The 15889-nt window shown below is 45.0% G+C and overlaps 1 protein-coding gene across 1 annotated transcript in view; it reads right to left on the bottom strand.

Annotated features, from left to right (window-relative positions):
* SNX31 (sorting nexin 31) overlaps positions 1-13990 on the bottom strand; it is a 61583-nt gene extending 47593 nt beyond the window's left edge. The window contains exons 1-3 of the mRNA XM_007465740.1: positions 13925-13990; positions 13740-13814; positions 2807-2921 (exon numbers count right to left, since the gene is read on the bottom strand). Coding sequence (XP_007465802.1) covers positions 2807-2921; positions 13740-13814; positions 13925-13990 — 256 coding nt within the window. The remainder of the gene's footprint in view (positions 1-2806; positions 2922-13739; positions 13815-13924) is intronic.
* Positions 13991-15889: the final 1899 nt, after the last annotated feature.

The following is a 15889-nucleotide window of genomic DNA, read 5'->3' as shown; positions in this document are numbered from 1 at the left end:
CTGGGCATATACCCTGAGAAAACCATAATTCAAAAAGAGTCATGTACCAAAATGTTCATTGCAGCTCTATTTACAATAGCCCGGAGATGGAAACAACCTAAATGTCCATCATCGGATGAATGGATAAAGAAGATGTGGCACATATATACAATGGAATATTACTCAGCCATAAAAAGAAACGAAATTGAGCTATTTTTAATGAGGTGGATAGACCTAGAGTCTGTCATACAGAGTGAAGTAAGTCAGAAAGAGAAAGACAAATACTGTATGCTAACACATATATATGGAATTTAAGAAAAAAAAATGTCCCCCTTAGTTTTAAAGCTCCAGATACCGACACCCAGCGCTGTGGCCGGAGCAGATGGGCCAAGGCTCTCCCCTGAGGACCTCACACTCACACGTGGAGTGCTTCTCAGCGGCTTCCTCCCTTCTTATCTTCCTCCCCACAAGTCCTCTCCTGGACCCTGCACTTGAGCTAAACTTATGCAATTTCTAAATCTGTATTAAATGTCTTTCTTTTTGTTGCTGTTTTACTGATTTTGTCAAATAACTTCTACCAGCATTCAAAACTAGCACTGACTGAGGTCATCTGAGGTAGTGCTTCCCAAACGATGCCATGATTTTCAAAATAAAGTAACTAAGAGAGAGAGTGTCTCTGTAACAGGAGAAACTTTTTTTTATAAAAGGTACTCCCTCTTTTTTAAAGGGGGAAAAAGCTCTTGTCTTATTTTCTGGAATATGTGTGCCGTGTATGCAAACTAATCATTATAATCATTAGCGTGGATCCTTGGGGATGGGGAAAGCTATTGAAAAAGTGTTCATCCAACTAGTATTTACTGTACAACTGTTAAGTACCAGGTACTACGCAAAGCACTTGGTATATTTTAGCTCACTTAATCTTCACAACAAAAGAAGATTACCTAAAGTAACTAGTATCTCCATTTTACAGATAAAGGCATTGAAGCTCAGAGAAGGTAAGTGTCTTGCCCCAGGTCACACAGCCAGTGAGGTGCAAACCTGGGACTTGACTCTAGGTCTGAATAGAGCCTGTGTTCACAGTCACAGCACTATGCTACACTGCCTCCTTCCTTTACCTTCCAAGAGGATTCACGAAGCATCCGGACTACAGATAAAGGCCAGGCCTGGAGAAGTGACCCTTTAAGCAGTGTGATCATTTGTGAAAAGGCCAGCTGTTAAAAGGAGTATTTCATGAAGATATGAGAACACAAACCAAGAAGGAATGAAAATTCAAAAGATATTACACTTTGAGCTTGAAAGGGTTTATTTAACAGGTCTAAAAGTGGTATAGTCTCCACTACAAAAGATGAATGGAAAATAGATGACTTCTAGAATTTCTATTTACTATGTTTAAAAAAAATATGTGCAGCCCTGAGAAATAATGAGGTAAATCTATAATCCCTCACCTAGAATGACCTGTAATAGTAATATTTTAAAAGGAATAAAATAGCATACAGAAGAAAAAGCTTTTTTTCTTTTGTTATGAAGGACATTAGTGGGGTAGTTGGTGAAGTTTGAATAAGGTCTCTATATTAGATAGCATTATTATATCAATGCTAATTGCCTGATTTTGATAACTATACAGTAGTTACAGAAGAGTTGTCCTCAATCTTAGGAAATACACATAGATGTATTTAAGGGTAAACTGGCTTGTATCTGCAAAACAAGCATCTCAAAAAATTATATATAATATATATGTATGCACACATTCATAATACAAACAGAGACATGGGAAAGTGAGAGAGAATGATAAAGCAAATGTAAAATGTTAACATTTGGGAAATCTGGGTAAAGAGAATACAGAAAATTTTGCATCAATTTTGCAACTTTTCTGTAAATCAGAAATTCTTTCAGAATAAAAGTTTCAAATACTCAGATACAGAAACGTGTATAAGGTAAGTTTCAATTTGTGTTTAACCAACAGGGATGTACCCACACACTAGAATACACATGATGGTTTCTGAGAAATACACAAGCCACTTGTAATAGTGTTTTCTTCTAGAGGCTTGGGAATCTGAGGTGGAAGGGAATGTACCTTTCATTTTATACTCTTTGGACGGGTTATATTTTTAAAACATTTTATGTCTATACCATTTCCCCCTTTTTAAACCTTTAAATATTTGAATGCCAATGTTTCTATTTCTCCCCACCCCCTTCTCTTTGTGAGAGCTCAGTCCTGTTGTGCACAACACTCTTCAGGAGCCCAGCAGTGGGCCAGGACCTCTGTATTGCCAGCCTCACAGGGCCAGAGCAGACCTCCGAGTGTCCCTGGTACCTTAGCATGGCTCCTGGGGAAGACAGAGATGGAATAACCAACTCTGGCACTGCCAGTAAACATCTCCGCTATCTCCTGAGAGCTTTCATGTAAGCAGTTCATTTTATCCGTTTGTTCAGTCTTAATCCAGAGATATTTTTTGACTTCTACAATCAAAGCCAACACAGAGCCCCTGGGGGCAGGGGCTGCGGGGTGGTGAATCTAAACAAAGCATTTTTAAACCAGATACAAAGACCACATATTGTATGACTCCATTTACATGAAATATCCAGAGCAGGCAAATGTATAAAGGCATAAATTAGTGTATAAAGACAGGGGCTGGTGGAGGAGAGAAACAGGGATTGACTGATAATAGGTGTAAAATTTCTTTTTGGGGTGGTAAAAATGTTCTCAGATTAGATTATGGTGATGGTTGCACAATCCTGTAAATATACTAAAAACCACTGAGTATATATATAAAATGGGTGACTTTCACATCTCGATAAATCTGTTTTAAAAAATGCAAATACATACCATTTTGCAAATACTGTTCCAACTGGTCCCTTCTCTCATCAGCCATAGATGCAGTCATTGCGAGATAGTACTTTGGTGGAAAGGGTGGCAGGCAATTTCCAAACACCCGCCTAAGCTGAAAGATCCAGAAAACACAGGGTTAAGGCAAAGCGCCTGAAATTCAGGGTTGGTGAGATACCAAAGCCTCCTCTTAGGGCAAGTCTCTCTCCAGCACTTTATTCAAAATGAACCCTTCCTGGTGGCCAAAAGGAGATACCTCGATTTTCTTAGGGAGCGATTTATTTCTGTATAGGTTTCTAGAACACTATTAGAAATATCATGGACTGACAACTCCAGTCTGAGTTTGGTAGATTTGGTGTACATTTTAATTTTTCATTTGTTTTCACAAAACTGCCCACCAGTCACATCATACAATATTCATACAATACAATCTTAATATTACATCACACAATACAGGAGCAAACTGAAAGAGCTCCCATAGGACAAGCTGGAACAATTTGAACAATAAAATAAAGTCTTACTGAAGTACAACCTAAAGTATAAATTAAATATCTAGAAGCCTACATAGATATAAATTCTTGAATAGGTGGGGAGTAACCATGCCGAGTCTGACCCGGTTGCTGGACTGTCACCGCTCCGCTCTGCGCAAAGGATCTGATGGCGGTGCCTGCGCTGACGGACCCACCTCAGGGCAGTGTGACCTTTGAAGATGTGGCCGTGTACTTCTCCTGGGAGGAATAGTGTCTTCTTGATGAGGTTCAGATACACCTGTACCTTGATGTCATGGTGGAGAACTTTGCACTTGTATGCATGCTGGGTAAGGCCCTCACACCCACCCCTATCCTCTGAGCTAGGTTCTGCCTTTCTCCTTTTCCCTAGGGGCTGCTGTGTCATTCTCACATCTGGACCATGGATACTGCTTTCTTCTTCAACTTCTTGGTCATGTGCTGTGGTTACTATGGCTAGCCAGAGTGCATCCCTACTCCTTAGTGCCTTAACACCAGTAGCCCCAAGGTTGCAGCTAAGGATTCAGGCTTGCAGTGTACTAGTTCCCTGACCAGGGATTGAACCCAGGCTAAAGCAGTGAAAGCTCTGACTCCTCACCACTGGACTGCCAGAGAATTCCTGCAGGTTCTTTTCCTGGAGTTGAGGATGAAGAGACACCTTCTGAACAGAGCATATCTGCAGAAGGAGTGTCACAGATGAGGACCCCCAGGGCAGGTTTGTCTCCTGAGAAGACCCAGCCCTGTAAGATGTGCACCCCAGTCTTGAGAGACATTTTGCACTTGGCTGAGGAGCAAGGAACAAATAGGGGGCAGAAAGCATACATATGTGGGGCATGCGGGACACAATTCTATTTCACTGCAAACCTTCAAGAGCACCAGAAGCCGCATATTAGAGAGAATCCCATGTGATATGATGTGGGGAGACCCTCATTTTGGAAGAGCTGCACAATCCACACAATAGGGAATCTACCTACCTACATGGAGATTGGGAACGACTTCGTGGCCAACATGGGACTTCAGCCACAGGCCACAAATACCAGGAAGAAACCGAACAACAGTAAGGAGTGTGAAGCTGTTTTTCACAGTGGAACAGGTCATCACAGCTGGGGAGAAGGCAAGAAAGCCTCCAGCCACACAGTAATACTTGTTCAGGATGAGAGAGTCCTTACTAGTAAAGGGTTTTGTGAGTGCAGCAAACGTGGGAAAGCCTGCACCCAAACATGTAACTTTATTCAGCATGAGCCAGTTCACACTGGAGAAAGGCCTTATGAATGCAGCCATTGTGGAAAATATTTTAGCCACAAATCTGGTCTCCTTGGACATCAGAGAGTTAACTGTGGAGGAAGGCTCTATGACTGCAGTGACTGTGGGAAATCCTTTAGCCTAAGGAAGTACCTCAGAGCACATAGGAAAATCCACAGTGGAGAAAAGCCTTATGAATGCAAGGAATGTGCTAAATCTTTCATCCCAAAGTGCATCTTAATTGAACATCAGGGAGTTCATACTGGAGAAAAACCTTACCGATGCACCCAGTGTGGAAAATCTTTTGCCCACAAATCCAATTTCCTTGCACATCAGAGAGTTCACACTGGAGAAAAGCCTTATGAGTGCAGTGAATGTGGGAAATCTTTTGTTGCCAGGAGTAGCCTCTGGTATCATCAGAGAGTTCACAGTGGAGAAAGGCCTTATGAGTGCAGTGAATGTGGAAAATGTTTTGTTGCTAGGAGTGGCCTCCAATATCATCAGAGAGTTCACAGTGGAGAAAGGCCTTATGACTGCAGTGAATGTGGGAAATCTTTTACTGCTAGGTCAGGACTTTGTGATCATCAGAGAATTCACAGTGGAGAAAGGCCCTATGACTGCAGTGAATGTGGGAAATGTTTTACTGGTAGCTCTAGCCTTCTTTGTCATCAGAGAGTTCACAGTGAAGAAAGGCCTTATGAGTGCAGTAAATGTGGGCAATCTTTTACTACTCGATCCTCTCTCTATGATCATCACAGAGTTCACACTGGAGAAACGCCTTATGAGTGCACTGAATGCAGGAAAGCCTTTAAGCAAAGACAGCTCCTCTGCATCCATAGGAAAATCCACAGTGGAGAAAAGCCTTTTGAGTGCAAGGAATGTGGTAAATCTTTCACCCAAAGGTGCCACTTGATTAAACATCAGAGAGTTCACACTGGAGAAAGGGCCTTATGAATATTGCACATATGGCCGGCAGTGATGTTGGAGGAGTTTCAGGTGGTAAGAGAGTAAGAAGAACCTGTGCAGCTAACGGACCCTTTCTAAGGAGGAAACTGAGGCACAGAGATGATGTGTCATCTGTTTGTGATCTCCCAGAAATGGACAGGGATCTGGGCTTCAATGCCAGGTTGCCTGGTTCAGGATATTGGGAGTCTGGTCACTTCACTCCTCCCTTGCCCCCCACCCAGGTTTGGGGACTGAAAGAACACCTTGTCCATCCTGACACTTCTTCCAGCCGATCCCCACACCAGAAGCCCTGCTCATACCCCAGCCCCGTGATGATGGACAGGATTATCTTTTCTCTGGTAACCAATATTGATGACTTTCCTGTGACTGACTCCATTTATCTACCCAACCAAACCAGTGCTGTGATTCAGTTATTATTATTGCCATTTATGAAAGGAGGGGTGTCCAGCTCAGAGAGGTTGAGGGACTTCCACAAGGGCTCACTACTGCCAGGGCTTTGATGAGAATGGTTCATCTACACACTGCACCCATCCACTGGCTTCTCTCCTGTCCCTCCAAGCAGGGCAGGAGAGGGCATGTGACCTGACCATGAACTACCCACACCTGACATCTGCATCTCCACCAGGGTCTCCAGCTTCATTTTTACCAGTGCACATCTCCCGGAAACACCCTCCTGCTTGGGAAGTTCTCCACAGGGACAGCAGCACTAAGCCAGGCACTCTGGACTGGGTCATTGGTGTCACCCCAGATTTGACACTGGCTCCACTGCCAGTGATTTGTTTCCAATGTCCTGTCCATCTTCTTTATATACCCACCTCAGGATGTCCCTGTTGCCCTGTTATGTGGTTGACCCGCTCACTGTTCTGGGCAGTGTGAGGGACATGTAAGGACTAAGAATGTCCACTGTGGCCCTAAGTGGCCTGGTCCCTAAGGCTCCTCTTCCTAAGCCCCTTGATCCATTGCCTCACTGCTCCTCCTACTGCTCCAGAAAAATGTTAGCTCACCAAAATGATGATTGTTAATTAGCAAGAACTTGCCCTCCCCGCCTTGGGACCCACACTTGATCAACTTACCTTAAAAGCTAAGACTGAATGCAGGCTGATCCCTCCCATGAAGACTTAAAAACCCGTCTATAAAAAAATTATGATTTTAGGGGCTTCCCTGGTGGCACAGTGGTTAAGAATCCACCTGCCAATGCAGGGGATGTGGGTTTGATGCCCGGCTTGGGAAGATCCCACATGCCGCGGAGCAACTAAGCCCGTGTGCCACAACTACTGAGCCTGCACTCTAGAGCCCACGAGCCACAACTCCTGAAGCTCCCGCGCCTAGAACCCGTGCTCCATAACAAAGAGAGGTCACCGCAATGAGAAGCCTATGTATCGCAACGAAGAGTAGCCCCTGCTCACCGCAACTAGAGAAAGCCCGCGCGCAGCAACAAAGACCCAACGCAGCTATAAATAAATAAATAAATGTATTTTTAAAAATAAATAAATTATCGAATAAATAAACAATTTGGAGAGAATAGACAAATTTCCAAATAATGTATGTAGATACTTATCCCACAAGGAGATGGAACATAAATCCTTACTCTTTAAGTGTGGGCTGTGCATGGTGATTTCTTTCCTAAGAGCACACTGTGGAAAAGGAGGGAAAAAAGTAACTTTATATGGAGAAACCTGACAAACACTACCTCAGCCCGGTGACCAAGGTAAACTTGGCCCCTGTGGTTTTCCTCTCAAAACCATAACCCCAGCCTGGTCATGTGAAAAACATTGGACAAACTCCAATAGAGGGACATTCCACAAACTACCTGACCAGTGCTCCTCAAAACTGTCAAAATCATTCAAAACAAGGAAAGTCTGAGAAACTGTCACCGTCAAGAGGAGCCTACAGAGACATGACAATTAAATGTAATGTGGGACCTGGGTGGGATCTTGGAACAGAAATAGGACGTTGGGTAAACACTAAAGAAGTCTGAATAAATAACATGGTATCAATACTTCATTAACTGTAACCAAAGTATAATACTCATGAAAAACAACAGGGGAAACTGGGTGCAGGGTAGATGGGGACTCTCTGTACTATCTTCGCAATTTTTTAAAATAAATCTAAGATTGGGCCACAAAAATAATGTTTATTAAGAAAAGAAAAACTGATGTTCTGGCTTCTCTTGAAGAATCGGAAGGTCTGGAATCACCAAGTTTCTATTCTCTCAGGCTGTTCCCACCACCTACCACTGCCTCTCACCTGATCCGTGCCTCTCATTTAAATTATCTGCCTGAGCCCAGTAGCCATTTAGTTTGCCATCTTTCCTCTAAATCTAGTCGTATAAAATATTAGAGCAACGGTACATTTCTTTTAAATTCAAGGAAATTTTCCTGCTGTGACAGAGATGGTCCAAAGGCCCCCCAGTTAAAGCACCATCCCAGGCAGGGCTGCTCAAACGACCTGGAATTTATGCACCCCATCTCTGCTAATCCTATGAAGTAGAAGCAGGAATTTGTCTTCTTTGCATGCAATTATTTCTTGATGAACTGAGTGAGTGATCTTTAAAAGGCAATTGTCTTCCTTGGCATGTATTCATAAATGTAGCAGATGCTCCCAAATTGGTTGGAATCACAGCAGCCTTGAGCAAATAGGGCTGCCTGGGTTACCCATCTACAGGGGAGCATCTGGAGGGAGGAGCCCTAAGGCCAAGAGCTGGGGAAAAAGTCAACAAGGATTAAGGTCCTAATACCCAACCCAGAGCAAAAACTCTCCCAGCAGGTTTTACAACCTGAGCTGACTTCTCAAGGAATCTTTCCCCTGCTTTCTTGAGCACTGGTCTAAGTGGGGAGATAAACACACAATAAACTGAGCAGTTAAGTCCACCAAAAGTCAATCACCAACTCTACAAGTTCTTCATCTCTATCAAAATACAGTCTTTTCCACTGGTCTCAAACAGCACACAGTTGAGCTATTAAAAGCACTCACATTCTAAGAATTATCTGGCATTAGAGTTTAGCTCCATCACTCTTTCAAAAACTGTTTCAAGAGATCAAAAGGAAAACACACCTCTTCTGTTCATTTATTATGATGTGTTTTTGCTTGTTTGTTTGCTTTGAAAGACCATGTTCAGATAGCATATTTTTTAAATCCCAGCACAATCTCCTGTTCTAATTTCTCCATCATACAGTTCTGCCTCTTAACATGAAGAGAACTTTACTGGCCAATTGAAAATGTCACCTCCTTCCCCATCCCATGCACTCACAGCCCCCTATTCCTATCCCACAGGGGGGACCTGGGACAAGTAGAATTACAGTCACAAATGCTGTCCTTTTTACAGTCTCTTTTTCTACTGTTGACTCATTCACCCCACCTCTCCAAGGCCCCTGGTAATAAAAATCTCAGATCCTCCAGATAAAGGGCCACAAGCTCAAAGCAATCTGGACTGTGATATCCTGTACCAAAGAACACTAGTCTTGTATATTATTCCATTTCTTCCTCAGAACATTCCTGTGAGGTAGATGATCATCGCTGCCATTAACATTGTCATCCTCCCACCTTGACAACCAGGGCAATCTCACATCCTTCCACCTTGATAACCAGGTTACTTGACAATATGGGTAACCTGAAACTCAGGCAGCTGAAGTGACTTAAACCCAAGATCCTACAGCAGCAGAACTTGGACACAGTCTTTTTACGCTTTTGTCCTTCTACTTGCCCTCTTTTCCTCCCATCTTCCTCCTCCATCAAATCTCTTGGGCACCTCCTAAAGCAGGATTCTGTGCTGGATACACTATGCCTACAGCCTTCATTCATTCCTTCATTTAAGTATTTGGGTTTTTCAACTAAATAAACAGGGGAAACAAGATCTTCACACACACAAAAGGAACGCGACAAGGTCTAAACATAAAATGGCACAAGAATCAGAGAAAGGCATCTTGTGCTATCAAGGGGGACTTCCCAGAGGAGGTGAGGCTTAAGGTGAGCCTTGAGAAAGGGCTGGTCCCTAACCCATGGGCCAGAAAGCAGGGGTCTTCCCAGAAGGGGGAAGTGAACCAGGCAGAGGCAATGGGCTGCTTGATGAGAACAGAGGGTCTGAGTTGGGGAAAGAGGGGAGATCAGGTGAAAGAAGGGAAGAAGCAAGGCTGAGTCAGCACTTGGCAGGGAGGAAGACTGAGCCGGTGTGTAGCCCTCCTCTCCCACTGAAGGATCCTTTGCAAGTTCCCATGGCTTGTCTGCATTGCCATGTCTGGCACTGGCAGGGTGTTTTCAAAGAAGCAAGCATCCTTTCCACAGAATCTAGTCTCACTTACACAGGATGGCCAAAATGAGCTAGTTAAAGGTTTCTTTTACAGATTTCTTTAAGTCCCCTTGAGGGAGGTGGTACAGACAAGGGCATAGATCAAACTGGTTTTATTCATCTAAAGGCACAGAAAGCAGTCAGGTCAGGCAGTTCACACAGCAGAGAGGTGGGCAGCACTCAGCAGCGAGGGGAGCCGCCAGACCTTAAGGGAATCTCAGTGGGGACAGGGCTGCCACTGATGACTCCAGAGAGCGCAGCTGACCTTTGGGAAACACACCCATCTCTCCTCAGGTCACTCTTATAGGCATTAGCCTCCACACAGCTTGGCTGAGAGGAGCAGGGGCCACTTCACCTGGGCCAGGTTCTCCCCCTTGATTGCAGAGTTCTCCAATATACGAAATAGAAATCCAATTCGTAAATCCAAAAATCACACGTGCTAAAGTCAGAGTCTTCACTTAATTTAACATAGTGCTTGGTACTTAATAGGTACTTAGTAAATATTCTTAAGTAAATGAGTAAATCAGTTAATTCTATTAAGATGAAATTTCTGTTCTATTGTGATGCAGAACTTCCTAAAAAATCAATTGGAAATGAACTTATACTCACCAAACATACACATAAAACACACACACACACACACACACACACACACACACACACAAACACAGATGGGGCCTTTGTACTGTTTCCCTTTTTTATAGTGCTTAGTATTAAATCAGATTAAGAATTCTGAGCCATTTCACATCTTCCATGGAATAGGAAGAATAAAAACGAGCTGAGAAGTGGCTGGGAGAAGTCACCCAACCCTTCAGTCTCAGACTTAGGGTTGCTAGATAAAATAGAGGATGACCAGTTAAGAGTACCCCAAATACTGCATGGGACATTCTTATACTAAAGAAGTGTTCGTTGTTTACCTGAAATTCACATTTAACTGGGGATCCTGTATTTTTATTTGCTAAATCTAGCAACCTTACTTGGACACTTCATCTTGTAATACCAACCTTACAGGGGCTTCCTGGGCAGGTGGAACAAAATCCTGTGCCTGGAACTCTAATGACAGAAATCAGATGTCTGGGGCTAGAGGTGGAGGGAGGGGACCAAGGGCAAGGGGACAAGGGAACATTATGCGTGTGGAAACTGTTCTCTGTCTTGATTATGGTGGTGGTAATTGTATACATTTACCAAAATTCATCACACAATATATAAAATTGGGGAATTTTATTATGTTATGCCTAACAGGATGGTAGTTTAGGATGCAATTGTTTTTCTGATGCAATTTATTTTGTCAACTTTGATAAGGAACCACAAAATGTAATGGGTTAGAGCAGGTTCTAGAGATCAAATCCTGGCTCCAACACTTACTAGCAGTATGACCTTGGGCAAGTTGTACCTCAGTTTTCTCATCTGTTAAAAGGGGCTAATTATAATCCTAACTCATAAGACTGTTGTAAAACTTAAACACGATATAACATGGAAGGCTCTTGGTACCAACCTTAGCACAGAGTAACTGATGTTAGTTATTGTTTTAAATTAATAATAATACCAATAGCCACCTCCTAAGATCTAAATAGTTTCTTTAAAATGAAGTTGTTCCTACAGAAAAGGGAAGCAATGACACGTGTAAGGTAGTTAGAAACTGGATAAAGAAATCCCCACTTTAGAATTTTGAAAAACCTGGGACAGATATGAAGAGTATTCATCAATATCTCTTGTATATACTTCGCAGAGGGCACTGGGCTGTGGCAATTCCATATGTAAAAGTCCACTGCAGGGACTCCCCTGTAAAGAATCTGCCTTCCGATGCGGGGGATGAGCGTTCGATCCTTGGTTGGGGAACTAAGATCCCACATGCCGCAGGGCAACTAAGCCCGCACGCCACAATACTGAGCTCGCGTGCCTCAACTAGAGAGCCTGCACGCTGCAAACTACAGAGTCCACGTGCTCTGGAGCCTGCGTGCCACAACTAGAGAGAGAAAACCCACACACCACAACTAGAGAGAAGCCTGCACGCTCCAACGAAGATCCCATGTGCCGCAACTAAGACCTGACACAGCCAAAAAAATAAAGAAAAACCAAAAACAAGTCCACTGAAGTGAATAACAGATGGTTTCTTGTTCATGGTTTCCAAAATAGAAGGTCAAAAGAACTGGCTTTATATCTCCACTTCTGGACCTTCTAAGATTGGATAGGTCCGAATTTTCCTGAAAACAAGCACTTTCCTGTGTCTGTTGGTTAATAAGGACCAGATTCAGGAATTCTCCAAGCATCTGAGTCAGTAAATGTTTACTGAGCACGTAAACTATGTGCCACGCTCTGTGAGAAACTGGACCCTAATCTTCATAAGTGCCCTGTGAAGTTGATATCCATAACCAATTACCTGATTATTTCTGAAAGGGAAATTGAAGATCAGAGAAGAGGTGAAGTGTCCAGCCAGGAAGTGGTCAGTCAATCCCACGCCCTCCCTGCTCCTCCCGGCCGTCTCCTGCTTTTCCCCTGTGATAGTCACCTCCCTGATCACACCTCACACACAGGAAGACAGATGAGGGCGGGATATGACCCTCAAATTCCTCCTCCAAATGCCTAAACGACGTGTACTTTCTCTTCCTTCGAGATCCGCATCTGCCTTCCTCTGCAGTCCTCCCAACTCCCCAGACATGTTTCGGTCACAAGTAGCTCGTCATCCTGCAGAAGTCTAAACCCATGCCCTTTTTATTCAGCCATTGACAATCATTCCTGAGGACCTACCAGGTCACAGGCACTGTGTTAGGTGCTACCGATTCAAAGACAAGCACAAAAATTAACTAACAACCACATTACACATGTTTTTGTTGACTCCAAAGAAACTTAGTCATACCTTGAAAATGGACTTCTCCAATGCACTATGATGTATGAGCAAGGAGGCTCACTGCAATGATGTTTTTAATAAGAAAAATGGAACTGAGCTGTCTATCAACAGAAAATGGTCTTAAAAGAAACATGATGTACCTACTCACTAGAACCCAGGATTGTCTGAAAGGACTCTCCTAAAAATGTTAATAGCTGTTGCCTAGGCAAGCATCTTCCTTTCCTCCCTCTCTTCCTCCCTCCCTCCCTCCATCTCTCTCTCTTTCTTCCTTTCTTTCTTTTCTCTCTCTCTTTCTTTCTTTCAACTTTAGATATGTGCTCTTTATAATCAGTACACAAAATCTTTTTTAAAAAAAAACCAAGAAAACACTGTGCATGAGTGTGGGGGAAGGGTGGAGTTCATTTCAAACTCCCATGTACTCCTCTAACCCACTTTGAAGACTAGCAACACTTCCTTATGAGGAAAATAAAACCCATTAGGGCAGGCTAATAAATCAGTCTACCTCCGGGAAGAAAATGCCATCAGGACTTGTAAGAAACTAGAGTGAGAAATGGCCTTCTGACTTGATAAGTCGTCTGTTTCCTGGGTTTCCAGACCGCCCCTGTTTGAAGGCTATGAATACCCTCGTTTGAAAACAAAAATAAAGACACATCTTTTTAAAGAGGGGGAAATTAAACTCTGGGAGAAAGGAGATTAAATACCCATGTACAAGATTCCTAAGACTACGCCTTGATCTAGACTTGGTTTGCTCATTTGGAACAGGGATATTGTCCTGGGGGAGCAGCTGGCACTGAGATGGAGCCCAGGTGGGGCTGGTGGGGATCACCAGGCTGGAACGGGTTGGGATAATTGCCTGCGCCCTATTCCCTCATTTCACGGCTATAGGTGATTAGGAGCGATATCATGTATTCATTGAGCTGTATGCCAAGCAATTCACAATTAATTGTTACTACGACCAGGATTAAGAGCCTGAAGCCCTCAAGAGGTGCAGTGTCCTGCCAGAGTCAAGCACCCAGAGCCCCCTGGGCGCACTTTTCCTCACCTGCCTCAGCTGGGCGGGCTGATACCCGCCTTGGATACGCTCACCTGTTCGTTCCAGCGATGCAGCTGGCTGTAGCGCACCTTGCAGAACAGGAACCCGTCCAGGTACACCGAGTACAGCTGCAAACGGAGTCATCACGTTCGGATTAGCCGAGCGAGGTGAGCTCCCGCCCCCGCCTTGTCACCGGCCTCCTCCTCCCTGCCCAGTCGGACCCCGACCCCCGGCGCACCACGTAGCTGCCCCCCAGCGCGTCGGGCCGCTGCTGGGACACTGGGATGCAGAAATGCATTTTCATGGCTTGGGCGGAGGCCCCTGAACGGCGCTGGGAATCCGACCCGTGGCAGGCGGCGGCGGCGCGGTTAGCGAATCCGGACTCCGCGATCGGCTGGGGAGCCGGACCTGGGACGCCGGCGGCGCGGTCCTCTGCTCTGAGCCCCGCGGCGCTGGGTGCAGTGGGCTGGCCCCGCGGTCCGGGGTGGGGCCGGCCTCCCGCTGCCCCCTCGCCTCTAGTGTCCGCAGGTGGGGCCGGCCTCCTGGTCACCGCCCCGCTCCGGCTGCGCCACTCGGGTCCCGGGAAGGGAGGGAGGCGGAGCGCGGCCAAGGCCAAGGGCCCGGGCCCCGTGCACAGACCCCAAGCAGGCCTGCGCCACGGGCAGGGCTCCCAGGTGCGAGGCGGGGCCTCAGACGCAATTCAGGGTAGAGAGACTCTAGAAAGTGCCAGTGCCTCCCTCGGGCCGGGGGTTTCACCCTGGGGTCTATGGACTCCTGGGGGCTCTTTGGAGAAAGATGTGCGTGGATGGGTGAGGTGATGGAATTCTTCTGGGGAGAGGGTCCAGGGTTTCATCGGATATTCAGAAGGTTCCTCGAACCCACAAAAGTTAAAAGTCGTTGCTCCAGCTGCATAGATGTCCCGTACCCCTGCCTGATGAGTAATTCACTAACTACTCCCCACACTGCCCCAGCGTCTCGGCTCCGGCTCCTTGCTGGGGGTTAGGGGTGGAGGAGGCACAGCTGAGGAGAGGGCCCTCTTCCCCAAGTGCCCGCTGCAGGGCCGCGTTCTGCTCTCTGTGCCCTGCAGAACGTCCAGTCCGCCTTGCATTGGGTCTGGCACGAGAGACAGAGACAGATCACATTCAGACCGACCCTCAAACTCAAAATGTTAACATTTTCTGCAAGCCAGTGCCCTGACAGGGTTGAAAAAATTTTCTGTCCCATTACCTGCCAACACTGCCTGCAGTACACTGTGAATTAAGGTTTTCAAAATATGCATACATCTAGTAATTACCCTATGACTAGAACATTTCCATTAGGTTCAGTTTTATGTGTTAACATTTGTTAAATGTAACACTTAAGGTGTGCCGCAGTATTTATAACCCTGCTTTGGTATTTTTTAAATACTAAATATTTTTCCTTTAAAAAATTTTTTTTTCCTTAATATACGAGAAACTTTAACAATTGTTTTCCCCTTAATATACTAGAAACCTCATCAACTGGAAGTGGTTTGGGCAACTCTTGATCCCCAAGAAGCCCTGATTTCAAATAGGTGCCAGCACCCAGTTAGCTGCATTCATATAAACCCTTTGTTCTCTGGACTAACCATCCCAAGTTCTTTCAACAGTCTCTCATTTTTAGTTGCTGTGGAAAGTAATCCTATTTCTGTTATTTTAGTTCAACCAAGATATCGTTCCTCCCGCCTTACGGTGTCCATCAGGGTGGAAGGAGGCTGGAGGGAAGCAGCAGTCACATGTGTGTCCGTCATAGGCAGGCACTGGGCTCTCTGTGCTTCCTGCCCTTTAATCCTCCTGTAACTCTTTCAGGTAAACAGTAAGAACAACATCCTACCAATGACAGGCCCAGAGAGTGGAGTAACTTTTCCAAGGTCACAGATCACTTTTTCATAGGTCTGAATAGTTTATTCTAGGATTTCATCAGAATCATGGAAAGTCCTTAAAGATGCAGGTCACCACTGGGTGAGAGCTGAGGGCCTGACATGGGAATCTGAGACGAGGGAAGAACAGCACCGCTGAGGCCCCATTCATTCTCACAGGCTTGCTGGTGCCAGGCTCTGATGTACATGATGCCATTTAATTTCCCCAGTAACTTTGAGCTAGGAACCTTCGACTGTTCTGGTTTTTCAGAAAAGGGAATCGAGACTTAGGGCCTTAGAGTTAGGGAGACTGTATAAGGCAGCGGC

Source organism: Lipotes vexillifer, unplaced genomic scaffold, assembly GCF_000442215.2.
Source record: "Lipotes vexillifer unplaced genomic scaffold, Lipotes_vexillifer_v1.1 scaffold10, whole genome shotgun sequence".
Taxonomy (NCBI): domain Eukaryota; kingdom Metazoa; phylum Chordata; class Mammalia; order Artiodactyla; family Lipotidae; genus Lipotes; species Lipotes vexillifer.
This window is presented reverse-complemented; position numbering and strand designations above follow the sequence as displayed.